This window comes from Megascapheus bottae, chromosome 1 (genome assembly GCF_031878675.1).
Source record: "Megascapheus bottae isolate mThoBot1 chromosome 1, mThoBot2.hap1, whole genome shotgun sequence".
In the NCBI taxonomy this organism is placed as follows: Eukaryota; Metazoa; Chordata; class Mammalia; order Rodentia; family Geomyidae; genus Megascapheus; species Megascapheus bottae.
Genome location: NC_143509.1, coordinates 99,878,193 through 99,904,489, shown reverse-complemented (window position 1 = coordinate 99,904,489; position 26,297 = coordinate 99,878,193). Strand labels below are relative to the sequence as shown.

Below are 26,297 nucleotides of genomic sequence, written 5' to 3'. Positions count from 1 at the left end.
TTTCTGAGTGGACTTTTGGAATAAGAGTCTCACAGACTTTCCTGCTCGGGCTGGCTTCAAAACAGGGTTCTCAGATCTCAGCCTCCTGAATAGCTAGGATTATGGGCGTGAGCCACCAGTGCCCAGAAATCTTGCAATACATTTCTTTTTCTTTTGTCAACTGTGGGTCTTAAACTCAGGGTCTGGGTGCAGTCCCCCTGAGCTTTTTTTGCTCAAGGCTACAACTTTGAGCCTCAGTGCTACTTCTGGTGGTTAATAGGAAGTAAGTCTTGTGGACTTTTCTGCCTGAACTGGCATTGAATGGCTATCCTCAAATCTGAGCCTCCTAAGTAGCTAGATTACAGGGGAGAGCCACTGACAGCCAGCTCTCAGTACATTATTATTATTATTATTATTTTGCCAGTCCTGGGACTTGAACTCAGGACCTGGGCACTGTCCGTGAGCTTTCTCAAGGCTAATGTTCTACCACTTGAGCCATAGCACCACTTCCGGCTTTTTCTGTAGAAGTGGTACTAGTACCAAGGAATCGAACCCAGAGCTTCATGAATGCTAGGCAAGTACTCTACCACTAGGCCATACTCCCAGCCCCTCTCAATACATTTTTTAAAAATTAACTTTACTGGCTGTGTGTAGTGGCTCATGCCTATAATCCTAGCTACTCAGGAGGCTGAGATCTGAGGGTTCAAAGCCAGCCCAACTTCTAGAAAATGGGAAATGGAGCTTGGCTCAAGGATAGGACAGTAGTCTTGAGCTGAAGAGCTCAGAGACAACACCCAGGCCCAGTTCAAGCCCAATGACCCACAAAAAAACAAAACAAAACAAAACCAAAAACTTTATTTTTTGTTTATGTAGTACTAAGGAATCGAACCTAGGGCCTCATGCATGCTAGGCGAGCACTCTACCACTAAGCCACATTCCTAACACCCTCAGTACATTTTTATTTTTTTGCCAGTCCTGGGGTTTGAACTCAGGGCCTGAACATTGTCCTTGTCCTTCCTCAAGGCTAACGCTCTACCACTTGAGCCAGGGCACCACTTTTGGCTTTTTTCCCCCTCTATGTACGTGGTACCGAGGAATTGAACCCAGGTCTTCCTGCATGCTAAGCAACTTCTCTATCACTCGGCCAAACTCCCGGCCCCTCTCAGTACATTTTTAAAGGACAATACAGCCAACATCTTTTCAATAATCACTTGCTTTCCAGTACCTGAAGAAACTTTGAGAGTCCTGACTTGGGGGTGAGAGGGTTTCTCCAGGAGCCTTCATAAACATACAAACATGTTTTTAGGACTGGGAAGGGGGTGGTCTGAGCTCTCAGAAATCTGCCAGACTTGAAGTTCTTGACTATTTCAGCTCATAAATGAGGATGACCATGGAGTCCCAGAGACTGGCTGGGTATGGCCCAGTCTTCCTAGGAGATATGAAGTGGGGCTGCCCCAGCAGCAGTAATGGTGCACTCTGGTGGAAGGAAGGCTTACCTTGTCAGGGTCCAGGAGGGCGTGACAGATGATGTCCTCACAGACGCTGGCCGTAGGGGCCAGGCAGTGTAGCCTGTAGAACAGCTCTACGCACGTGATGTGGTGTTCCCGGCTCTCCTTGTTCAGCTGATTCCAAAGCACATGAGCTACCCTCTGCAAAGAAAAGTGGACAGGGCCATGGGGGCACAGGGGATACTGCTGCTCCCATCCTTCTCTCTGCTGGGAGCCGAGTGCAGGGTCATGCTGGCCCATGAATCTGCATCACTGAGTAGGATAGCCACGCAAAGAAATGAGCTGTCATGTATTAACACCATGCCTGACTTTGAGCTATATCGTCAGTATTGTGAATCACTTTCTGCTGAGACTTGATTACCATTGGGTACAAATGCGTTACTGCTTTATCACTCTCTGCTGAGGCCTATAATAAGAAAAAACACGTGGACCTCCCCTGTTCTGCCCACCTTTGTGCTGATAGGCTCTGGCACCCGGTATTAGCTGGAGGGGACTTCTGGAATAAAGAGAAAGTTCCTCCTTGACAAATCTCCCTGACGAGGGAGGGCTGGGTGCGGCGGTCAGTGGGCCCTCTCCTCTCTCGGCTTGTCCTGGTTGGGGTGTGTTCTCCCTATCCCTTCTACGGGTCGGGAGGGACCGAGGACTAAAAACCCCGACACTCTCCATACAGACAACCATCAAAAGAAAAGTCCAGGGGCCGGGAGTTTGGCCTGGTGGTAGAGTGCTTGCCTAGCATGCATGAAGACCCGGGTTCCAGTCCTCCGTACCACATACATAGAAAAAAACTGGAAGTGGTGCTGAGGCTCAAGTGGTAGAGTTCTAACCTTGAGAAAGTCCAAGGACAGTGCTCAAGCCCTGAGCTCAAGCCCAGGACTGGCAAAAAAAAAAAAAAAAAAAAAAATGGAAAAAAGAAAAGTGCAAAGTCAGACACCAGTAATGCACACCTGGAATCCTAGCTACTCAGGAGGCTGAGATCTGAGGATCATGGTTTGAAGCCAACTTGGGCAAGAAATTCCATGAGATTTTTTTTTTTGCCAGTCCTGGGCTTGAGCTCAGGGCCTGAGCACTGTCCTTGGACTTTCTCAAAGCTAGAGCTCTACCACTTGAGCCTCAGCACCACTTCCGGCTTTTTTCTATGTATGTGGTACTGAGGAATCGAATCCGGTCTTCGTGAATGCTAGGTAAGCAGTCTACCACTAGGCCAAACTCCCAGTCCTCCATGAGATTCTTATCTCCAATGAACCACCAAAAAGCTAGACTAGAGTGGAGCTATGATTCAAGTGGTAGAGTTCTAGCCTTGAGCAAAATAAAGAGCTCAAGGACAGTGTCCAGGTCCTGAGTTCAAGCCCTAGGACTAGCACACAAAAAAGTTGAGATTTCATGAAAATCATAACTCGCCTCCCTATAAGAAAGAAAAATGATGCCCTTTTTATTCTATAAATACCATTTCAAAGATACGCAGGCCAAATTCAATCTTCTTTATAAGTCCCTAGGCCTACAGTGCAATTTTGCTAGTCATTCTGATCTATACAGCACTTTGTGAAGACTTGGCCAAACCCTGCTGCTTGCAGGGCCTTTTGTCCTGGTTCCAAGTTCTACAGACTCATGATCTACATGATGACTCAACACTGACAGGAAGGGAAGAGGAAGCATGTGTCAGAGAACAACAGACAGGACCCCGCCTCACACAACTGAGGCTGAATTGGACTGGCAGTGCCACTGGCAGCAATAATCCAAAGTCTACAACCATTTAGAGCTTTTAGAAATGATCTTAAAGACATTCAAGAAACAATGAAACATGTATTGAAGAAAATCAAGTCAGGTGTAGTAGTCCTCAGCTGTAATCCCATCACCAGAATAGCAGAGGCTTGAAGGGTTGTAAATTCAAAGCCAGTCTGTATTGCAAGAGCCTATCTCTATTTTAAAAAAGAAAAAAAGAAAAGGAAAACCTAAATTATGATAAAACAGCAAACATTTGTGGCACTTGAGCCATAAACCTCTCCATGTGAATATCTTGCCCTAGTTCAGCTTGATGGAAATGTGACTGTCCACTGCAGATGTGATAAGACTCTTGGGTGATCTCTGCACCTAGCTTCCAGTCAAGGACTCTGGCATGGGCCACCAGCATGTTGCTGTCCCACTCCTCTACACGGCCGAGGATCCACCCAGGTGAGTGTAGGCGGTCATGGCCCCCCGCCTCCATATAGCCCCCACTTATATGTAGACAATTCATTTAGGCACAGCAGGCCAAAAATACTAAGGCCTTAATTGTTCTCTCTGTAGTTTGCTTACAGGGTGGAAGTGATACGCAAGGAAAGGAATGCTGAGAAAACCAGAGGACCTTGGGACCTTTGGCTCAGTTTCAGGACAGAGATTGTGACAGAAGCCAGGATGCAGACAAGGCATTCTTGGGTCTCAAGCAAACCCTCTGATGGCCACTGGAATGGCACAGCCCTTGTCCTGCTCAGTAAGCCAAGTGTTAGTGACAACCTTAAACAAACAGCCTACTGCCCCTTGTCTACTTCTTCCCCATGCAAAATACCTGGTAGAAGTCTGTCTTCTCTGCAATGACTTTCAATATTCCTGGAGCTATGGGAGGAACCGTCACCATCTGCAGCTTGCCGAAGAATGGATTGTGCCCAGAGCTTTTGTATCGCTTCATCTTGTCTTCAATAACAAGCGCGAGGGACTGGGAATGGTTTATTACTTCCAGCAGGGTGGAGATGGCCACGTTCTGTAGGTAGCAGTCCTTCACACAGCAGCAAATGGTCATAAGGGACTTCAGCCAGGGGGGAAAGCTGCAATCGCTGCCTCCTAAAAGGAGTCAGCCACACACAGACACAGTAATAGGCAACAGACAAATCAGTAGGTGAGAATGGTTTCCCAACTTACAGACTCTACAGCACCCGGGACTGGGGAAATGACTTCAGAGTCCCAGTGCCTAGCAATGTGCTAACTTGTGGTGGTGACACTGATTATAGCAGTAATGGAATGATGGTGTGCTCGTCAGTGTGGCCCTATTCTAGGATGACGGTGTCCTTAGGAAAGGATGCTATGACATGAAGACAGACACTGGAGTGACACGAAAAAGGAAGGCTGAATACCGCTGGTCATCACCAGGAGCTTGGATTCTGCAATGAAGGGTTCTACCTAGAGTCTTAGAGCAAGTATGCCTTGCTGACCGCTTGAATGTGGACTTCTGGTTTCTAGAACCACGAGACAGTAAGCTTCTGCTGTTTAAGTCACTCAGCTTGTAGTCATCTGTTATGGCAGCTATGACAAACTACTTTCTAAATCTTGAACAACAGGAATCACTTAATAATCTACTTTTTTTTTTCCATTTCCTGGAATTGATTTCAGTGAATATTATATGACTAGCAGCACATATGTATTGTGCATTTGTGCTAAGACTATTTACTGGCTAGCATTGAGAATGTTTAGTATACTAGATCTTCTGATGTCCCAGCCATTACCAACTTGTATGCTAACACACAAATCAAAAACATACACAACTTCAATTTCTAGCACCAAACAGACACTGAACACAACTAATCACAAAATGAGAGAAGAAACAAACTTAGCCCACACAAGTGGAGTATCTTATTTAAAAGATTTGTGCCAGGCCAAGAAAGTCTGTGGAACTCCAATTAACCACTAGAAAACTGGAGTATGGGGCTGGGAGTTTGGCCCAGTGGAAGAGTGCTTGCCTAGCATACACGAAGACCCAGGTTCGATTCTTCGGGACCACATACATAAAAAAGCTGGAAGTGGTGCTGTGACTTAAGTGGTAGAACACTAACCCTGAGGAAAGCCCAAAGACAGTTTTGCCCCCAGGACTGGAAAAAAAAAAGAAGAAAAAAAGAAAAGTGGAAGTATAGTTTGAGGGTCAAAGTGATAGAATACTAGCCTTTAGTGAAAAAAAAGTTCAGGGATAGTGACCACTCCCTGAGTTTAAGTCCTATGATCAAAAAAAAAAAAAAAAAGATGGAGGACCAGAAGTGTTTCAGGTTTTTTGTTTGTTTTTTTGGTATTGTGGAGTATCTGAAGAGATTATGACAGAAGCCACGACACACAGACCACACATTCTTGGGTCTGAAGCAAACCCTCCAATGGCTACTGGAACACCACAGTCCTTGTCTGTTACCCAAAAAATGCTCCAGAATCCTATGTCAATGTTCAAAGCACTTCTGAGCACTTTAGATTCTGGAGTAGGATAAGCTACCTATGGTCTCATCTCGGCTGACCTGAGCTAGCCTGTGAGTATATAGCCTCAGTATTAGAATTCACAACAGTGGACTTGGCAGGGCCGCCCTCTCACCTGGAGGCTGGAAGAGCATTTCACAGAGCTGTTCCGTCTCCTCCTCAGACAAGTAGACAGGGAAGGTGGCACAATCCAGCAGCAGGTGGCAGGCGGCAGCGAAGGCCTCTCTGCACTCCTCCTTGGAGCCCCCCAGTTCGATAATTAACTGGTCAACATCCCATTCTGCTTCCACTTTTCTGCCAGGGCTACTGGGCACAGATGATGGTGACTCTGAATTTTTTGTCTTAAATGGAGACCCACGCACCGTGAACAGATCTGAAAGTATTTGCTTGAACTGGGGCACAGTGATGGGCTTGGCCTCCCAGGAGTTCTTCCTGGCAGAGCTGTCATCTACCGTGCTCTGGGCCCTGCCCTGGTCCTTCCTCCCTGCAGGCTCTTCAAACCTGCTTTCTTCTCCAGGCACCGTCAGTGGTGCTGCAAAAATGTTCTTGCTGGCAAAGTTGGCAATTAGCTGCTGGATGCAAAGAAATGTCCTTTGCATTGCCCCACCTTTCTTCCAAACATCATCTTTTTCAGGAGAAACTCGAGGCACCCTCAGGTGCTCAGAGAGCTCTGGTGATGAGGCGCTGAGCCCAATTCCACTGTCCTCAGACTTGAGTGGGTGAAAGGAGGTATCTTCATCACCGGAAACTATTGCCTTTGTTTCCAAAATAATATCACTATTCTCACCTTTTACCGGACTCTGCAAAAGTAAATAAGTAAAAATAAAAAATTATGCTGTACAGCTCCTAAAACCAAGGGATTCAAGACTCAGTTCAACTGAGTCTTGAGTTGCAGTTCTGGAAGGGTGCATCATGAAGTGAAGAAGGCAGGTGAAATAGAGGCAGGACAGGGGTGCAGGCCTGAGGAAGCAGCTAGGCGCCATCCACTTTTATGGTGTCTGATCTCTCAGCCTGTTTTATCTTATTGTTACTATTATTTTTTGGTCAGCCATGGGGCTTGAGCTGAGAGTCTGAGCACTGTCCCTGAGCAGCACCCCAGGCTGAAATCTGGGGACTGCAGTTCAAAGCCACCCTTGGCAGACAAATCCTCAAGACTGTTGTCTCCAATTAACAAAAAGCTGGGACTGGAAGTGTGGCTCAAGTGGGAGAGTACAGCCAACTGTAAAAAGCTGAGCAGAAATATGAGGCCTAGTTCAAGCCCAGTACCCATCCATTCACCCAACACACAAAAGAACTAAAATAAGTAGAAAGCTAGAGCAAAATTCAAAGACAGATTGAATGACTCAATCTAAAACCTCAGAAGCAAAAACACTCCAAATCCAAATATTTTTAGCACTAAATACAATGCTACCCATGGAAAATTTTATACTCGACTTCCTGCGGTGTGTCAGAGTGAGAATACAGGGGCATAAACATACTGTGGAAAATGGCTTCCAGGTTCATGTTTAGATTCAGGTCCTATTTCCTATGGTCTCTCATTGTCAATATGCAAATATTATAAACTTTGAAAAACTAAAATGCAAAAGACCTCAAATCCTAAGCATTTTTGGACATGGGTTACTTAGCTACATTTGAATATATGTACATATACATGTATATATACACACATAGATAAACAGTATGGTTTTTCAAAGTAATAATACTCCAACTATGAAAGGATCATTTTCTTTTCCTGTACTAGTTCTTAGGTAATATTACATTAAACCTGAAACTAATATTTATTCTACTTTGCTCCCTCAGAACAAGGAAGCATGAGAGCTCTGAAACATAATGTAATTCATGTGTGTGTATATAATTTGTTGTCCATTCTGGCTTTTATATGGTTAATTAGAGATAAAAGTCTCATGGACTTTGCTTCCTGGGCTGAAACCATAATTCTCAGATCATGACATCCTGAGTAGCTAGCAGACAACAGTCATAAGCCATCAGCACAAAATCTTGGTATTCACATTTATGAACTACGAACATTTAACCCTTATAACCCTAATTCTTCCTTTATCTCTTAACACTAATGGTACCCCTCCCTGCCCCCAATATAGCATTCTCCCAGACATATGTCTCTCACTGCACGAAGCTGATTTGCAGGGGAAAACTGCCAAACTTCTAAATGAAGTAGTAAATTAGAATAATTTAAAGACTTAACATGGTTAGTCTTTTAGAAAGACAATCTGTCTAAAGGCCCATGCTTGACCTTCCAAATACTGACCCACTGCCAAAAGCTTCTTCTTCAGATACTCTATATGGCTGTGGAGTGCAAAATGGTTTAATGGTGAAAAACAGAAAAGATCTTACATAATGTCAGCAGAGAAACAGTTAAATGGTTAAGTTCACAGTATAGACTACTATGTAGAGAATGAAAAAGAAAAGAGCATCTTTATATATATGTCTATGCAAAGCTGTCCCTAAAATGTTGTTTGAATGAAAACCACAATCATTGGTAAAACAATGATTTAGGGATTGAAGCTGACGTCTTAACCTACAGTACCATATTTGGAAATAAGATATTGGCAGATGATCAAATTAAGACAGACACATTGGAGCTGGGCGCAGTGGCTCAGGCTTGTAATTCTAGCTACTCAGGAGGCTGAGATCTGAAGCACAACCCGGGTACAAAAGACTATGAGACTCTTATCTCCAATTAATCCTAGAAAAGGGGAAGTGGAGCTGTGGCTCAAGAGGTAGGGTGGTAGCCTTGAGCTGAAGAGCTCAGGGACAGTGACCAGGCCCAGGGGTAGAGTAGTAGCCTTGAGCTGAAGAGCTCAGGGACAGTGCCCAGGCCCAGAGTTCAAGCCCCATGACCTCCCCCCCCAAAAGAATTAAGACAGACACATTGGAATGGGCCTAAATTCAATAAGACTTACGTCCTTGAGAAAGGAGATGTGGCAACAAGGACAGACAGACACACAGGGAAACACCAAGGGAACAATACCAGGACGTAGACAGGTGGGGAATCCACAAGCTGAGGACACAGAAGGCAGCTGGAAAGGCAGTGAAAGCTCACAGAGGCCTGGAACAGATTCTTCACACCTAGCACACTCAAAAAGACCAACCCTGCTAGTATCTTTGTTATTATACCCTGGCCGCCGCAACTATGAAAAAAAAATAATTTCTGTTGTTAAGCCCTTTGTGATAGCAGCCCTGGCAAATCAACTGTCTACGCATGCTGAGTTACTTCCAATAACCAAGTCATGTACACCAAACCCAAACTCAGAGGCCTGGAAGGAGAGCTACAATAAATGGCCACTGACTGTGGCCACTAACTGTATCTAGCCGATAGCGGCAATCAGAAAGCAGGGGAGAGGGTGAAATGACGAGCGTTAGTCACACCAACCTCTAGGTGTTCAAGTACTTTACAAGTTCACTGGACACATTTGATACATGTTCTCATGTATAAGCAATCCTGACCACCCCTAGTGCCCACCACCTCTGTCCTTGGGGCACATACCAAGCTGCCGCTGGGGGTCTCCGTATCCAGGTAGGAAGGTGGCATCTGGACTTTGCTGAGCACCTTGAAACACGTCTTCAAGGCATGCGTGAGCCCAGGCAAGCTTAAGGCCTCCACTTGCTCTGCAAGCGGCTGTACAAGGCAGCCAAGCACCTGCGGTAGGTACTGGGTTTGTACCTCAGAGTAGAGCTCCTGCAAAACACAGCACAGCACACACTGTTGGGGCGGAGTGGAGGAAATAGAATCTCACAGCCTATGCTTCAGGTTAGTTCCTAAGTCAGGAATGGCAGTATTTTCTTTTGATCTGGAGAAATCAAGCGTATCTTCTTCCCCAAGTGATTCTACCCTACAGGAGGAAAAGCACAGGACCGCCACCTATATTTCTGTATTAATAAAGTTAGAAGTTGGTGTGGTGGTGTCCTCCAATAATCTCAGCACTCAGGAGTCTAAAGCAGGAGATGCGCATAGGGAAAGCCCATCTCCAAACAAGAAAACAACAACAAAAATATTAATGTCCTTCAAGAAAATTAGCTAACTGCATAATTTTAAGTAGAAAGTGTATTTGCCCTAAATAACTGTAGTATCACATCATGTGGCTTTCCTCAGCTTACAACACTTACACTAGGAAGTATAATCCACATTTAGTAGGACAATAAAAATATAAGAGGGCAGGGGTGGATAGCTCATTGTTAGACAAAGTACAGTGTCGAAGAGGAACTGTGTTCCATCTTCAGTAGCGAAAAGGCAAAAGAGCTGGGCACCTGTAATCCCAGCTACTTTGGAAGCAGGGACAGGAAAATTGTAGTTGGGGACAGCCTGAAAAAATTAGCAAGATCTTATCTCAAAAAAGATACTCTCTCAGTAAAATAACATAATACAAACCAGTCAGCAGAACACTTTATTAATTTATTGTGATTGCAGTACTAGGGATCAAACCCCAGGACTCTGCTCATGCTTGGAAACTACTCCACCACTGAACTACATCTCTAACCCTTGGCTAAGAGTTCATCTTCTATGGATAAGGAAATTTATTCTATTATAGAAATCCTTATATAGGTACACAAGGACAAATGCAGAATAACAGAATTTTAAGGAAGGCCTTCTAAAATACTGAAAAAGGAAAACATTTGGGGGAATGTATGCTTGTGGTCCCAGACATTCAGAAGGCTGGGGAAGGAAGATCATGATCTGAACCTGCCCTGGGCAAAAGCACAGGACCTTATCTGAAAAACTAACTAACTAAAGGCAAAAGGATAGATGTGGCTCAAATGGTAGAACTGTAGAACATTTGTGTAGTAAATACAAAGGCCTGAGTTCAATCTCAAGTAACACATACACACATCAAAAAAATAAAAAGGAAAACAAACAAAATTAGGCTATATGGCTACATGTTCCACAGCAAACCAAATATAAAATCTGCCGTGTACTTACACAAAAATCCTGCTCAGTAAATCTGGGTGTACAGAGCAGGCCAATGGCACTAAGACTGCCACAGGAGCACGTACTAAGCAGTCACTTCCCAGCACAGCACTCACCAAGGGAATAACGTCCAGGAGGAACACGAGGAGGGTGCAGAGCTCAGAGACCGTGGCGGGAGGACTGATGGTCGTTCCAATGGTGTCACTCTGCTTCACTGGTCTATATGAACCACAGAAAGAAAAGGAAATTAATTCTTTCTTCTATAATATGTGTAAACATTGGTTTGTTTGAGATAGGAACATGCTATAGAGCCCATGTAAGCCCCAGACCAGATAGCATACAAAATTTCAGTGGACTACACAGGCTCATGGACATACACCTGCTGTAACAGTGTAGCATCCTGTCCTGAGAAGGACAGACACGAATTCCAGGACAGGGATTGACTCTGGAAACTGCTCTATCTGGGTAGCATCATATTATTTTTTCCCCTTCTGCTGACCAAAGCATACTGTAACTTTAGTATCACAAGTTCTTGCTCTAGCCCACAGATAACAGTGATAAGCAACTAACTTATCACAAGAGCAACGCCCTGTAGGCCTAGTGCTGGGGGAGGCAGAAAAGCAGCTAAGAAGGAGACTGCTAAGTCAGGCTGAATTCTAAGTTCTGTTGTGATCAATTTGCTATGCAACACTGGACAAGAAACTTCATGCCTCTGGGCTCTAGCTTTCTACACATCAAAAGTATGATAACCAAGGATTAAAGTCAGGCTCTGCAGTCCAGGGCACACTCAAGTATTTATAGGGACAGTTTTAATTATAGCAGTGCAGCTTGTGGAACATGGAGAGAAGGTCAAGTTTCAATGCACATTAACAAGAAGGAAGATCTACAGCACACCCCTCAGGACCAGGGCTGGCTGCACTATTCCTTCAGTTAAAAAAAAAATGCAAGAGAAAGGCTGCTCCCAGGAAGCCTGCTCCCTGAGCAAGCCCCTAATCACAGCTCTGAGGTTGTGCAATTCACCCTCAGATTAACAGGGACAGTAAAGCTGATTACAGTAGCTTAAATCATAAATGTTCTGATCCAACCAGTTACATACTAATTTCAGTAATAATTTGTAATAATTTAAGAAGCTGTAAGAGTTCAAAACACTCCACCCAGACCCAGAGACACCAGACAGAGCTGTATTAAGTACACTAGGCTTCTCGGAGAACTATGAGGTAGAACTGGACAATACAGACCATTTTCTAAAGCTAGACTTTAATAAAGAATGGAGAAGCCACAGAAAAATGTGGCAAAGATGATGTGAATCATCTTATGGCATATGTTCTTTGTTCTATTGAAATAATATACAAATTCCTTCCAATTCTGTTTCAGCTGAAACTCCTAGCATAGGAGAGACCACTAGCTTCAGCTGCTTATGCATAATTGGCAACCTCCCCACCCCCATTTTAGTGCTGGTCCTGGAGTTTGAACTCAGGGCCTAGGCACTGTTCCTTAATTTTTTTGCTCAAGGTTGGTTCTCTACTACTTGAGCCACATCTCCACTTCTAGCTTTTTTCTGGTTAACTGGAGATAAGAGTCTCACAGACTTGCCTGTACAGGGTGGCTTTGAATCGTGATCTTTAGATCTTAACTTCATGAGTAGTTAGGGTTACAGGCATGAGCTACCAATGCCAGTGATAATTGGGCCCTTCCAATCAGCTACAGAATAGTCTCACCTGTTCTGCCTTCCCAAACGTGCCCATCCTCAACTTACCTGAAGCATGCCTCAAAACACCTTGTCATATAATCCCAGACAAAGTCAGTGCTCAGGGAGGAGATGAGCAGATTCACTGTCTTCACGATCTCAGAGGCATTTCTGTTTTCTTTGATTATACTGTAAGACAAATGAGCATGCCTGAAAAATTATGCATTACAAGAACAGTCTGAAAGTTTGTAGCTCATTTTACCATTTACAACTTATTTCCAGAGATGATAACAAGCTAAAGACAAAAATATTACTATTTTTTTTTGCATACTGCCATATTAAATAATATTTATACTGACACTTTCTCCTAGAAATAAGTATAAAAGCTACTGTAAAATAATTTGGTATAGAAAACAGCTTCAGCCCAATTTTAAATACACTATTAATGAAATAACATGGAGCCACTTGACAGGAAAATTTAGGTCTAATCTAGGGCCTTATATATACACTAGGCAATTGCTCTATTACTGAGCTACACCACTTTCCCAGGCCTTAGCTGAAAACAAAACAAAATCCAAAAAAGAAAACTACTTCTTTTGATGGTACTGTACTGAACACTTGTTACCAGGTGATCTACTACTGAGCTATATTGCTAGCTTTTTTTTTGTGGGTCATGGGGCTTGAACTAGGCCCGGAAGCAGTCCCAGAGCTCTTCAGCTCAAGGTTACCATCCTATCCCTGGACCTGGGCATTGTCCCTGAGCTCTTCAGCTCAAAGCTACCACCCCACCCTTGAGCCAAGCCCCACTTTCCGTTTTCTAGGTTAAGCAAAGCCAGGTAACAGTAGGTAACAGTGGCTCTTGCCTGTAACCCTAGCTACTTGGAGGCTGAGACCTAAGCATTGTGGTTTAAAGCCAGCCCAGGTAGAGGGCTAGAGTTTAGAGTCTCTAGTTAACCACCAACAAGCCAGAAGTGGAGCTGTGGCTCAAGTGGTAGGATGCTAGTCTTGAGCCAAAACAAAAAGCTCAAAGAAAATGCCTAGGCCTTGAATTCAAGCCTCAGATCAGCACACACACACAAAAGTAAGCAAGAGCACAAGACCCTGAGTTCAAGCCTCACTGGTGTGTGTTTGGCACTGAGGAAGCCTGTGAGGTCAGAGGTCATATTCACATCATACCTTAGCAGCATATTTCCACTCTGAGTGTAGCTAAGTTTAAGGTCGGAGCCAAGGGCATCTCTACAGTAAGAATAAAAGGCTCTGATGACTTCGAGAAACAAATTCTCAACCACCTGAGGCCCTGAAATCAAAAAGAAAATGAACAGAGGAGGAACTAACAATTCACAGTAAAATCAGCCCAAGACACTCACGATGCACGCACAGAGTAACCTCATAAATACATCCTTTTATGCACTCCAATTGCACAGAAACATACTTCTGTGATGATGAAAGTTTTAGCTAGAGAAGGACTTTCAGGAAAATGACCCATGCTTCTGCAGAGCTCACCACGTGCTGAATGCTGATATTGGCATTTCACACCCAGGAATGACTAAATCCTCTACAGGGCCATGTGAGCAGAGATCGCACATTACCCTGATGGCACACAGGTAATGGAGTGGTAAAGCCAGTGTCACTGTATGCTTTATGTTCCGGTGCTAATCTGCTAGGCCAGGCATACATACTCCTCCTCAGAAATGTGTACATGCACGGGAACCGTCCTTCTGCTCTGGTTTTTCATTATGGATGAGAACACAAAAGAAGTAACTCCACACCTGAAAAGATCATGAAGATCCACAAAGAACTACACCAGCTGTGAAAGTGGGGTCCTTGCTGGTCAGAAAGTGTGGGGGCAGGGCAGTCATGCCAGGCAGCTGGGGAACAGATTTTTACTCACGATCTGGAGAGGCGAAGGCATGTTCATTCACAGAACACAAACATTCTGCCAACATCGCTGTGCATTAAGCAATCAGCAGATTCATATACTCTCCTTCCTGCAGTGCTGGAGATGGAACCTGGGGCCCTGCACACACTAAGTAAACATTCTACCACCGAGCTTGTATTCCTAGGCTCTGTAGTAACTTCCTCTCTTTTTTTTTTCCTTTTGGTACTAGGAATTGAACTCATGACTTGGGCTTGCTACCAGATACTCTATCACATGAACCAAGTTCCCAGCTCCTTTTTCCTTTGGCTATTATTTGAGATAGGATCTAGCTTTTGTGCCCAGGCTGACCTGGGCCTCAACTCTTCTACTTGTGCTTTCCCATGGGGGATGGCAGGTGCATACATCACTGTGCCCAGCTGCTGTGCTTTCCCCCTAGCTGGGATGACAAGATATACAGTCACGCTGGTTGAGATGGAGTCTCAAGACCTTCTTTTTGCTTGGCTGCTTTCCAACCATGACTTTTTGATCGCCTCCTCCCAAGTAGCCAGGATTACAGACTTGAGCCACTGCACCTAGCTTTAATCTCATATTTCAGACTTTTCACAAAATCAAAACATATGCCTTGCTGGCACGGTGGCTCAAGCCTGTAAGCCTGGCTACTCAGGAGGCTGAGATCTGAGGATTGCGGTTTAGTGCCCAGCTCGGGCACTTTCTATTTGGTGAATATAATGTAACTCTTCTATTAATTACAATAAAAAATTGAAAAAAAAAACGGGAAGTAGCTGCAGCTCAAGGGGTAGGGTGGTAGCCTTGATCTGAAGAGCTCAGGGAAAACGACCAGACCCAGAATTCAAGCCCCATAACCAATTACATATAGATATACCTACATATATACATATATACATATATATATATATAGCATATGTGTGTATGCCTTTAAGAACACTTAGTTTCATGATAAACTTTGTGAGTATTTTATAGCAGGAGAGAGATGAGTAGGATTTAAGTACATTATATTCATGTGTGAAAATAGGATAATGAAATACGCTAAAATCGCAAAACAAAAAAAGAGGGGGAGTTAGGAAGAAAGTAATTAGGGGATTAATATGATCAAAATATTATAAGCCTATGTGGAAATATACAATAAACTCATTTGTATGATTAGTATATAGTAAATTTTTTTTTCACACTGACAAGAAGAGCTGGGAGGTAGCTCAGTGGCAAAGCGTTTGCCTAGCAAGTACAATGGCCTGGGTTTGATCCCCAGTACTAAAAAAGACAAAAGAAAAATAATACAATGAGCAAATGGGGAAAAAAAAAGCAGGTAAGTGTTTATGTGCCTCAGTGGGAGATGGAAAGCAAGGGACAGCCACAAGAGGCAGCCAGGCCCATGACCAGCCGCCAGTGGGGACTTAGAGCGGTAGGAGTGAATGTCAGGGGCTGTATATAAAACAAAGGCAGGGGCCGGGAGTTTGGCCTAGTGGTAGAGTGCTTGCCTAGCATGCACGAAGACCTGGGTTCGATTCCTCAGTACCACATACGTAGAAAAAAGCCTGAAGTGGTGCTGAGGCTCTAGTGGTAGAGCTCTAGCCTTGAGAAAGTCCAAGGACAGGACTCAGGCCCTGACTGGCAAAAATAAATAAAGATAAAATAAAATAAAACAAAGGCAGTTTTGTCACTGCACTTAACAGAGGCTAACGCCCCTTCAGAGGCACTGAAGTGTGAGGATTGAGTGAGCATCCTGTGCTCTTGTTCTGAATGGTCTGAGCCTTTGCCTCAGACAAACAGGCCATCAGGCAGAGCATATAACATTGACTAGGCAAAGCTGCCATTCATCTCCTACGAGATGACCAACTGGCAGAACAGATACCTCACTTTGACATAAAACACACATCCTCTTTGCATGCCAAGCTCCCAACATATCTTGTTCTGCCTTCTAGGCTAAACTCCTTTTTTCAGAGCTGCCATTACTCCACTCACAGACCTATCTATTCATGCTGGAGGTGGAGAAAGGAGGCTGAGCGCGGTGGAAGTACCTTGGGCTTAAAATGCAAGACTTGCTCAGAAGAACAAAGGATTCACACTTTGAGTTGGTTAAAACAGCCAGAGGGGCATAGGTTGGAAGAGCTCTTTGTCACACAAGGAACCATCTCGGGACAAATGGCCTCAGTCATCAGGCTAGCACAGCAGCAGTGTGCCAACAAGGAGAGCTTTTGCTCTGCTCAGGGTGACCTTTGGCAAATGGCTCAGCCCGCTTCACTATCAGGATCTACCCCATTAACATGGGTAGTACAAGAAAACCCACTCAGTGTTGCTAGAAGTTGGGAACTACACATTAAAAGACATGCCTACACATAGGGAAAAGGATCAAGCAGTAATGCACTTGCCTGGCAATGTACCACATCTTGGGTTCAGAGCCTAGTACCTCAATCAAGCGATCCATCATGCCATCCTGTTTATAAATCACCTGGTACAAAATAGTTAACTCAAAACCTCATCAGCATGGCTAATGTTAAGGAGCACTGCAAACACTATAGACCTCAGCATCCCTTCCAACAGGATATGAATGAAGCCTCTGCCCCTTTGTAGCTTTTCTTTTTTGTCAGTCATGGGGTTTGAATGCAGGGGCCTAGGCAGTGCCCCTGAGCTCTGCTGCTCAAGAGTAGCACTCTACCACTTTTTAAGCTACAGTGCCACTTCCAGCTTTCTGGTGGTTTATCAGAGATCAAGAGTCTTATGCACTTTCCTGCCTGGGATGGCCTTTGAACTGTGATTTGCAGATCTCATCCCCCTGAGTAGCTAGGATTATAGGCATGAGCCACCAACACGTGTGGTCCCTTTGTAGCTCTTGAGCTCAGACATCCTTGCCGCTTAGCAGATGCAATGAGTGGACCAGCAAGGGCCTCTGCCCACAGGCCGGAGAGATGAGTGTGGCAGAATGTCAGCTCTCTTCTCTGCAAACAGCAGCCAGAAGGTAGCATGTCCTGAGCACTCAGGCAGCTTGGAGCTGCCATGGCAATGGAGGACATGCAGGTCTCTGCCCGGAGGCTCAGTCACTAGATGTCTGATCTGTCTGATGGTAAATGGCAGAGTTTATTTATTTAGTTTTTTTTTCAAGTGAGGCAGAAGCTGAGTGCTGGTGGCTCAAAGCCAACCTGGGCAGGAAAGTCTAAGATACCTTGTGTATGCTAGGGAAGCACTTTTCCACTGAGCCACATCCCAAACTATTTTAAGTAAAACCTTAAGGCAGTTTCAGACATGAGACCTAAACGACCACATGACTACCATTTCACAATTCCAAAAAAGTGAATTACAGTGGTTCAAGTGCCACACTGTGATTGTATCTCACTGTGTTTCAATTCCCTGGAATCCTGTGTATCTCTCCACCATGACAGGCAGTGGCTTTTCCCACCATACCGATTTCTGGCTTGTCCAGCAGACTGACGAGGATGCGGAAAGGCTTCAGATATGCATGATGGCGCTCCTCCACATCAGCGTCTAAGAACTTCTGGTGCAGAATCCTAGACAGACTCTGGTTGTTCAAAAAGGCACATGTCAATCGGACACTGCACAGCATGATGTGTGACATCTTCAGTTGTTCCAACTCTAAAACATTCTAAGAGACCCAGTCCTATAGCTCTCCAAGCCATGTGTCAAGAACCAGATCCAAAGAAACCCTCTGAAGATGGTGATAAGGGGGCTGGAGGAGTGGCTCATGGGGTAGAGTAACTAATAGTGGGGGAAAAAGAAAGCCAGGTACCTGTAAACCTAGCTACTTGGTAGATATTTGGGGATCTTGATTTGAAGTCAGCTCAGGCAAAAAGGAAGTTTGTGAGACTCCATCTTGACCAATTGCTTACACTCAAGCTACAGGGAGCAACAATATCCAGGTATCATGGTACATGCTGCCAGACTGGCTACAAAGGGAAGCTCAAATAGGAGGATCACAGTCCATGCTGGCCAAGACCTAAAGAAAAACTCCATACTGAAAATAGCTAACACAAGCGGGGCCTGACAATGTGGCTCAAATGGCAGAGTACCTGCTTAGCAAGCAGGTATGCCAAAAAGAAAAAATTCATGATGAAGGCCAGTTGCCTGTAATCCTAGCTACTCAGAAAGCAGAGCTCTGAGGATTGCAGTTCAAAGCCAGCCTGGGCATTAAAGTCTGTGAGACTCTTATCTCCAGATAACCACTAGAAAATCAGCTGTGGCTCAAGGGGTAGAGTGGTGCCCAGGTCCAGAGTCCCATGACCAACAAAAAAGAAAAATTCATCATGAGGAAATAACCTCAATAGGATTATCAAAAAATGTCCATAGCAGGATGCTGGTAGCTCAAGCCTGTAATTCTAGGTATTTCAAGAGGCTGAGATCTGAGGATCGCATTTCAAAGCCTGTCTGGGCATAAAAGTCTGTGAGACTCTAATCTCCAATTAACCACCAGAAAACGGAAAGTGGTGCTATGGATCAAAGTGGTAGAGCATTAGCCTTGAGCTGAAGAGCTCAGGGACAGCACTCAGGCCAAGTGCACGTCCCAGGAATGACCAAACAAACAAAATGTCCATACCTCCACTAAAAGATCCTTAGAGTATTTTTCAAACAAATAAGAGGACTGATCTTCAAAAGAACTTGAGATTTCAGATTCTGGCACAATGGTATTCCCTTTAATGTCTGAACCTACGAAAGAACAAACACAATGAGCTGCTAGAGGACACTGTACTGTGCAAAATTCTCATGGTCTAATGTATGTGTGTGTACATATATATCTATATATATATACAAAAATATAAATATAAACATACATAGATTATAAACCAGTTAAGTAAGTAAAGAATATTATGAATTTACTTATCTGAACAAAACCCAGTATTTTTCACATAGATTTTCTTCTTTTTTGTACTGTCCATGGAACTTGAACTCAGATCCTAGGAACAGTCCTGAGCTTATTTTTGCTCAAGGCGAGCATTCTACCACTTTAAGCCACAGCTCCACTTCAGTTTTTTGGGGGGTGGTTAATTGGAGATGAGACCTTTCTGCCAGGGTTGTCTTCTGAGTAGTTAGGATTACAAGCGTGAGCCATCAGTGCCTGGCTTCCAACTTTTTTGGAGTTACTTGGAGATAAGTGTCTCATGGTTTTTCCTGTATAGGCTAGCTTCAGACTGCAATCCTCAAATCTCAGCCTCTTGAACAGCTAAGATTATAGGCGTGAGTCACCAGCACCTGACTGTCACACAGATTTCCTTCAATAGAATTAAGTCCTTTCTCCATAACACTTCAGAAATACCAGGCACTCTTCAAATCCACAGCTGTTTGCAAAGGAACAAAAACAGTTCCCATTTTAGGGACATGGAAAAGGACATTTCTGAGTCTCCCAGAAGTTCAAGTTCTTCTGGGGAAAGTTTCCTGAGATGGTGACAATTCATTCAGTTTGTGGTTTTACCTGATTTTAGGATTTCTCTGGCTTTCATGAATCAGCAGTTTTCTTTCTCATTGAAAAAATCAACTGTTTAGTCTTTAACCTATACAAAGCCAATTTGGGGAGTCTAAGAAAGGTACTAATGTATTTAAACATTATAAGCAAAATTTTGAATATTAAATATTTTAAAATATGCAAACTGCTACATTTTTTCAGTGTTTTCCATTCAAAAATGAAAAATAAAGTAGCAGCCAGGAGTGTGGTGGCACACACCTGTAACCTTAGCTCCACTTCCAGCTTTTTTGGTAGTTAACCAGAGATAAGTCTCATAGCCACAACCAGACGGACGTGGTGGCTTCATGCCTGTAATCCCCTAGCTACTCAGGAGGCTGAGATCTGAGAATCGAGATTCGAAGCCAGCCAGTCACTAAAAAGTCCATGAGACTCTTATCTCCAATTAACCACTAGAAAACTGGAAATGGCACTGTGGCTCAAGGGGTAGGGATGTAGCCTTGAGCTGAAGAGCTCAGGGACAATGCCCAGGCCCAGAGTTCAAGCCCCACGACCAACAAAAAATTAATTAATTAAAAAGTCTCACAAATTTTCCTGCCTGGGATGGCTTCAAACTTCACTAGGGAGCTATGCTCCAGCCCTTTCTAAAATTTGAGACAGGGTTTCACTATATAGCCTAAGCTGTCCTGGAATGTTGGATCCTTCTGCCTCAGTCATCTCAATGTTGGGATTACATGAAGCATTACCATGCCTGGCTTTAGAACCATTTAGCTGTAATTTTTTATTCTATATTTTAAGATGGAATTCAGCTGACTTTCTGTTTATATGGTTTGGGGTTGTGTATTTAGGGTTTTGTGCTTGTTTGAGCCATGGCACCGTCATCCAGATAGCATTGAAAAAAAAAAATCCTATTTACTTCTCTTTCTCTTTTTTTACTAGTTTAAAATAAGATTTTTTTTTTTTGCCAGTCCTGGGCTTGAGCTCAGGGTCTGAGCACTGTCCTTGCACTTTCTCAAGGCTAGAGCTCTACCACTTGAGCCTCAGCACCACTTCAGGCTTTTTTCTATGTATGTTGTACCAAGGAATCGAACCCGGGTCTTCGTGCATGCTAGGCAAGCACTCTACCACTAAGCCAAACTACTGGCCCAAAATAAGATATTTTTAAATTTTTATTTAAGTATCTATATAAGAGTTTATGCATACAATGAACTTTGATCAGAGTTACCCTTTCAACATTCTCACTCACCCCCAAAGAGGAAATTTTAAAGATGAGAAATAAAATCTAGCCATACCTAGATTCCAAACAGTTATAATATCAAATAAAGACCAGTGAAATAACAGAAATGAAAAACACAATATCCCACTACCTAAGTATTTTCTTCTTTTTAGCTAATCTTGGGCTGGAAAGCCTAAGTATTTTATTTCTCTCTCTTTTTTTTTTTTGGCCAGTCCTGGGCTTGAGCTCAGGGCCTGAGCACTGTCCTTGGACTTTCTCAAGGCTAGAGCTCTACCACTTGAGCCTCAGCACCACTTCCGGCTTTTTTCTATATGTGGTACCGAGGAATCGAACCCGAGTCTTCATGCATGCTAGGCAAGCACTTGAACCACTAGGCCAAACTCCCGGCCCCTTTATTTCTCTTTTTAAAAGAAAGGAAAAAGCTGAGAATAGAAGCCATGTGTAGGAAGGAGATCTCAACTCACCGATGCATTTAGTCACTTCAGGGTCTTTCCACACTGCCGAACTATATCACCAAGACTGAAACCCCCCAAACCCAGCGCTACAGCTTTCCCTCTCCCTAGTGTTCTGTACCTAGTAACCAGGCATAGAGTCTTCTGTTGAGAGACATGTCCCTTCTCAGCAGGGTCTGGGTGGCGGCTGAAAGGATGCGTACAATGTCAGATCTAAGCAGGGGAATGGCTTGCTCATTGGGATCCTGTGAGAACAGAGAAAGGGAGTGGTAAAGTGGAAAAAAAATTCTTGATACTTGCTCCTTCTAATCTATTCATCCATCCCCAAAAGCCATTTCTCAGAAGAGGTTGGCTCTTCCTGTTTCCCATGGAAAGAAGCTAACCACCAGTATCTGCTATGGAAACATGATCCTCACAAAATTCTGTGGGCCTCCCACTGGCTGAAAAGGTAATCATGGAGAACCATGTTCTGCCCTTGACAAAGACCCAGAAGTCCAAGCCCCAAGCTTTGACTGGGGAATCGGGAGGACTTGTCCACATCTGCATGTGTGACTTACCAGGCAGGTATAAAATGGGAAGAAAAACAAGACAATTTCCAGATTATTTCTTTGCACAAGAACATTCGAGTCCAGCAGAGATGCACACAGCGATTTCACCTGTAAGTGATAAACAACAATCCAAGTTTGTTCCAAGCACATGTAATAGTCTCTATAGGATGCCCTGTGCAGGCCTAACAAGTAAGACTTGCCGCCACCACGTCAGAGCACACGGAAGACAGCAAGTGGGGGCTCAGTGGCTGAGGATTAAGCTCTACAGGCTGGGAACTGAGTAACAAGGGAAAGATATATAGCTGCCTACCTCGCCTGCCCTTCCTGAGAGCTGATCAGAGGAACTGACCAGATGGCCAGGCTCACAGATCTCAATTTGTAATCCCTAGACCCGGACACAACAACAACCTCAGCTTAAACTAAAGCTCTGAAGACACTCAGGCCAGTGTACTCCAAATCACTCTATGTAAATACCTACTCATAGTGTCTTTCAGAATACAGCAAGGACTACACAGATGATCCTGGCTAAGAGCCATAGCGAAAGGCAAGCTAGCAGGCCTGGCTCAAGTGGTAGGGTGCCTGCTGAGCAAATGTAAGACCCTGATTTCAAACCCTAGTATATCCCCTCCCCAATTTTTTTTAATTTAAAAAGCTATGAAAAATCAGAAGACAAGTGAGAGAACCCTTTCTAATGGAGGAAAATGAAGTTTTGTAAGAAAGCTGGGCTCCAAGGTCAAAAACAACCATATAGACATGTATAGACATGGAGCTGGAAGAGCCACTGAGTATAAAGGCAGAAAACTGGCCAGGGTGAGGACACAACCTCAAGCCACAGGAGGCCAGATTTCAATGCAAGTGTGAAAGGTTCAAGGGGAAAGCCAGTGAGTGGTAGGGCAGGAAAGGACTCTTTAAGGTTGGGCTTGCTCTACAAGCAAGAGGAAGCCAGGTATCTCAAAGGCTTAAGGTAGGTATAAGCAGAGTTAGGCTTCAACAAAGCAAATCTCTTGACAATGAATATGGATCAGATGGAGAAAAACCAGTTAGAAAATTATGTCTTGGTCCAAGAGCAGCTGTGAATGAAGAGAAATGGGCACAGGAAACAGCTTTGGGTGAGAAAGAATATCACGAGAAACTCTTCATCCCTCTTAATCCTCACCGAATCCTCAGAAAGTCCTGTGATAGAGCTCTACCATGCCCACTCTGCAAAGACAATAGACTCAGAGGGGTAACTTATACCAAGTGGCAGGCTGTGTAACCCATTCAATTTGGGCATTTTAAAGTCAGAGTGAGGATCTACCAGCAGGTGGTGAGACACAGCAGGCCATTAAAAACACAAGAGGTAGGGATGGGCAAGGACAAAGCTTTGGGAAACTGATGTTTCTCAGCTCATGAGAAGAGACATAGCTGCCCAGAGAACACAGCTTCTTGCCAAGGGCCTGTAGCCCAACACCTGGAGAAACTGAAACTTAGGTTTAAGAGCAGTCAGAGGAGAGCAGAGAAAAAGAAAGCGGCAGGACTGGACGAGGCAAGGGAGCAACAAGATTGAAGCTAAGCAGCTGAGGTTCAATTCAGAGGCTCTCCAGGCATGCTCAGATACAACTCACACAGAATCTCATGGATGTAACTTCCCCAAATGTATGACCGTTCATGCCTAAGTTTACAAAAGAAACCCATCACCAAACTTGACTGCATGATGCCATGGTGATGCAGCCTCATCTCTTGTTGGTAGCTCATCACCAGCAAATGCTCCCTTTTCCCTGCTCCCTGATGCTCTTCTGCAGCCTTGGTAACAACCCTGGCATTCCAGAGACCATGCCCTCACCTCCACCCCTGGGAAGAGTGCAGGACCTACCGTGAGGCGGTGGTCGGTCCCCAGCATGTATTTCTGCTCCTTGCCAGGCAAGTCCCTGTTGATATGACCCACCACAAAGAGCGAGGCAGGGAGGCGAATGGATGGGCTCGCCAGGATACTCCCCCATAGGGCAGTGTAGAACACTTCCCTTCCCACCACCAGAGACAGTCTCAGGAGCAAGGCGTCTGTCCTGTAGAGAGGAGATGAAAGGACTCAGTGGCTCATCTCATCTTCCAGATTTCCACGAACAGACTCACCCCCTATTGGGGAGGCATATCCTTCTCCTGTTCTGAGATGCTGCTGTCCCCCCTCCCACCTCAGATGTCACAATGAATGGAAATTTCCTAAAAACAAACATATCATTGAGAGGAACAGTGAGCTTGCCAACAGGAAACTGAGCAGTCATGTCACCAGTACTCAAGGACTGCCTCCACCCCCAGGCGTGGCCCAATCAAGAGGGAAGCAGATCAATGGCTTCATAGTGAGAGTGCAAGGTGTCCTCCATGTATTAGAAAACACACCAAAATGCTGATGTGACAAACTGAAGGCTTACAACTATAAAGACCTCCCTGTGCAATCACAGCCAGAAATGTGCCAGGTGGTATTAACTTCAGAACACAGGCCAGCCGGGCAAGCATGAAAATTCCATACATCTGGAGCAGTATTACATTTCTCACAACTGACAAAAAATAAATACATAATTGTGTTTTTGTTGTTGTTGTTGTTGTTAGTCATGGGGCTTGAACTCTGGGCCTGGGTGCTGTCCCTGAACTCTTTAGCTCAAGGCTAGCGCTCTACCCCTTGAGCCACAGCGCCACTTCCTAAATTTTCTATTACTGTTGTAAAGGTGATGTACAGAGGGGTTACAGTTACACACGTCAGATAGTGAGTACATTTCTTTTTTGGACAATGCTATCCTTTCCCTTCCAATCTCCTAGTTAAGGATTCCATTTCTTACATGTTCCCAGTATGTGCCGTGGCAGCTCACCTGGGGTTCTAGAGTCAGCTCTCTCCGGGTCCAACTCCTGGTGGTAGGCTCCAGGACAAGTGTGTCATGACCCAGAGCCATGTGTCATATGTGTCACCCCTGCCACAGACAACCAGGACAGGGCACAATGGAGATCTAAACAAAGTCTCCCTTCCGAGCCAGGGCACTTCCATGGGTAAAGCATGTCCTCTCAGTGGGCTCGGGGCAAGGCTCCTGGGGAAAGATGCTACCTCAAGTAGGGCACACAGGCATGGGAAGCAGCCCCATGACTGCATGTGTCTTGGCTTCTTTCTATTTCTATCTGATCTATCTGATATAAAATGTGGGACCAGGAGTTTGGCCTAGTGGTAGAGTTCTTACCTAGGATGCAAGAAGACCTGGATTCGATTCCTCAGTACCACATACATAGAAAAAAGCTGGAAGTGGTGCTGAGGCTCAAGTGGTAGAGCTCTAGCCCTGAGAAAGTCCAAGGACAGTGCTCAGGCCCTGAGCTCAAGACCAGGACTGGCAAAAAAAAAAAAAAAAATGTGGCTGCAGAATGTCAACTTACCTGTCGTAGATCTCAGAGCCTTCCTCCAGGCCAGGCAGCAGGCCCACAAGAAAGGCCTGGAGACTGGGTAGAAGCAGCTTCTGCAGCGGGAGGAAGTACTTCTCATATAGCCCCAGCAGCACTGGACGCACGGACATGGCTGCGTTCGCCAGGAGGGGAAACAGGCCACAGCTTTAGAAAGAAAAGCAGGGTGGTAGTTAGAAGTTATAGGTGATCAGAAGGGAGAGATCCTGATTCTGGCGATCGCATGTTTTCACCATTGCTGGAGATGGAACCCCCAGCATGCATGCTGGGCAAATCATGTCGCTAACTGCACCCCATCCCCAGAAGGGAGTTATAAAGAGCCTGAGTGCCATTTGAACCAGTGATGCAGATTCAAGTTTGACAGGAGTCAGTCATAAGACATCATTTTTTAAAGAGCAAGGTGCTAAGCTATATGCCCATGTATCCGGGTTCCCTTCATAAGCTGGATGCAGACTTTTCCCGGGTGATCCCCTCCCCACCCTTCCCCCACTGCATGTGGGTTTCATGACTGAGTTGTGCCATGTGTCCCTGCTGTTTGCCTGTTGTATAAGTTCTAATCTTGTGCACTGAAATGTGGATTGCACAGGTAATAAAAAGTACTCCAGCAGAGAAGTCATTGTACCTGTACAGGAACAAGTCCTTGGCCAGCCATTTGGTCCCCACGATTTTAAAGATAATCTCATAGGTTTCCAGGGCTTTTAAATGCACGCCACTGGGTAGGGCAGGGTGCAAACATTGTGCTAATCTCTTGCTGATAATGAGGCGCCTTGGCAACAAGGAATACTTCAGGTTGCTCTGAAGTGCCTGCAGAAAAAGGAGAAGTGAAGATGAAGGCAAGGGTGCAACACAGAATTCGAGCAAACCTCCCAGGTCAGAAGCCCTCCAAACTGCTGGAAGAAAGGGGTACACAGGACAAGGACACGGAGGACAGAGGAGAGCCATAGCTCGGCAATGCTGGAACAGAGGCAGGCATCCGTGACTGCTCAAAACACATGCTGCATTGGGGCAGAAAACCTCTTCCTGCTAAGAGGCTGACCACAA

The 26,297-nt window shown here is 44.7% G+C and overlaps 1 protein-coding gene across 4 annotated transcripts in view; it reads right to left on the bottom strand.

Annotated features, from left to right (window-relative positions):
* Nucleotides 1–26,297, bottom strand: part of Dop1b (DOP1 leucine zipper like protein B) — a 93,537-nt gene that overhangs the window by 40,773 nt on the left and 26,467 nt on the right. For all 4 annotated transcript variants that reach the window (XR_016538164.1, XM_090349191.1, XM_090349200.1 and 1 more), the window contains exons 3-16: nucleotides 25,879–26,060; nucleotides 25,233–25,403; nucleotides 23,695–23,884; nucleotides 21,852–21,950; nucleotides 21,416–21,539; nucleotides 18,745–18,854; nucleotides 17,598–17,712; nucleotides 13,478–13,598; nucleotides 12,371–12,490; nucleotides 10,731–10,833; nucleotides 9,196–9,387; nucleotides 5,806–6,490; nucleotides 4,030–4,301; nucleotides 1,476–1,628 (exon numbers count right to left, since the gene is read on the bottom strand). Coding sequence is in view for 3 of the 4 variants with exons in the window: in XM_090349191.1 (XP_090205317.1) it covers nucleotides 1,476–1,628; nucleotides 4,030–4,301; nucleotides 5,806–6,490; nucleotides 9,196–9,387; nucleotides 10,731–10,833; nucleotides 12,371–12,490; nucleotides 13,478–13,598; nucleotides 17,598–17,712; nucleotides 18,745–18,854; nucleotides 21,416–21,539; nucleotides 21,852–21,950; nucleotides 23,695–23,884; nucleotides 25,233–25,403; nucleotides 25,879–26,060 (2,637 nt within the window). In the remaining variant the exon portion in view is untranslated. The remainder of the gene's footprint in view (nucleotides 1–1,475; nucleotides 1,629–4,029; nucleotides 4,302–5,805; nucleotides 6,491–9,195; nucleotides 9,388–10,730; nucleotides 10,834–12,370; nucleotides 12,491–13,477; nucleotides 13,599–17,597; nucleotides 17,713–18,744; nucleotides 18,855–21,415; nucleotides 21,540–21,851; nucleotides 21,951–23,694; nucleotides 23,885–25,232; nucleotides 25,404–25,878; nucleotides 26,061–26,297) is intronic.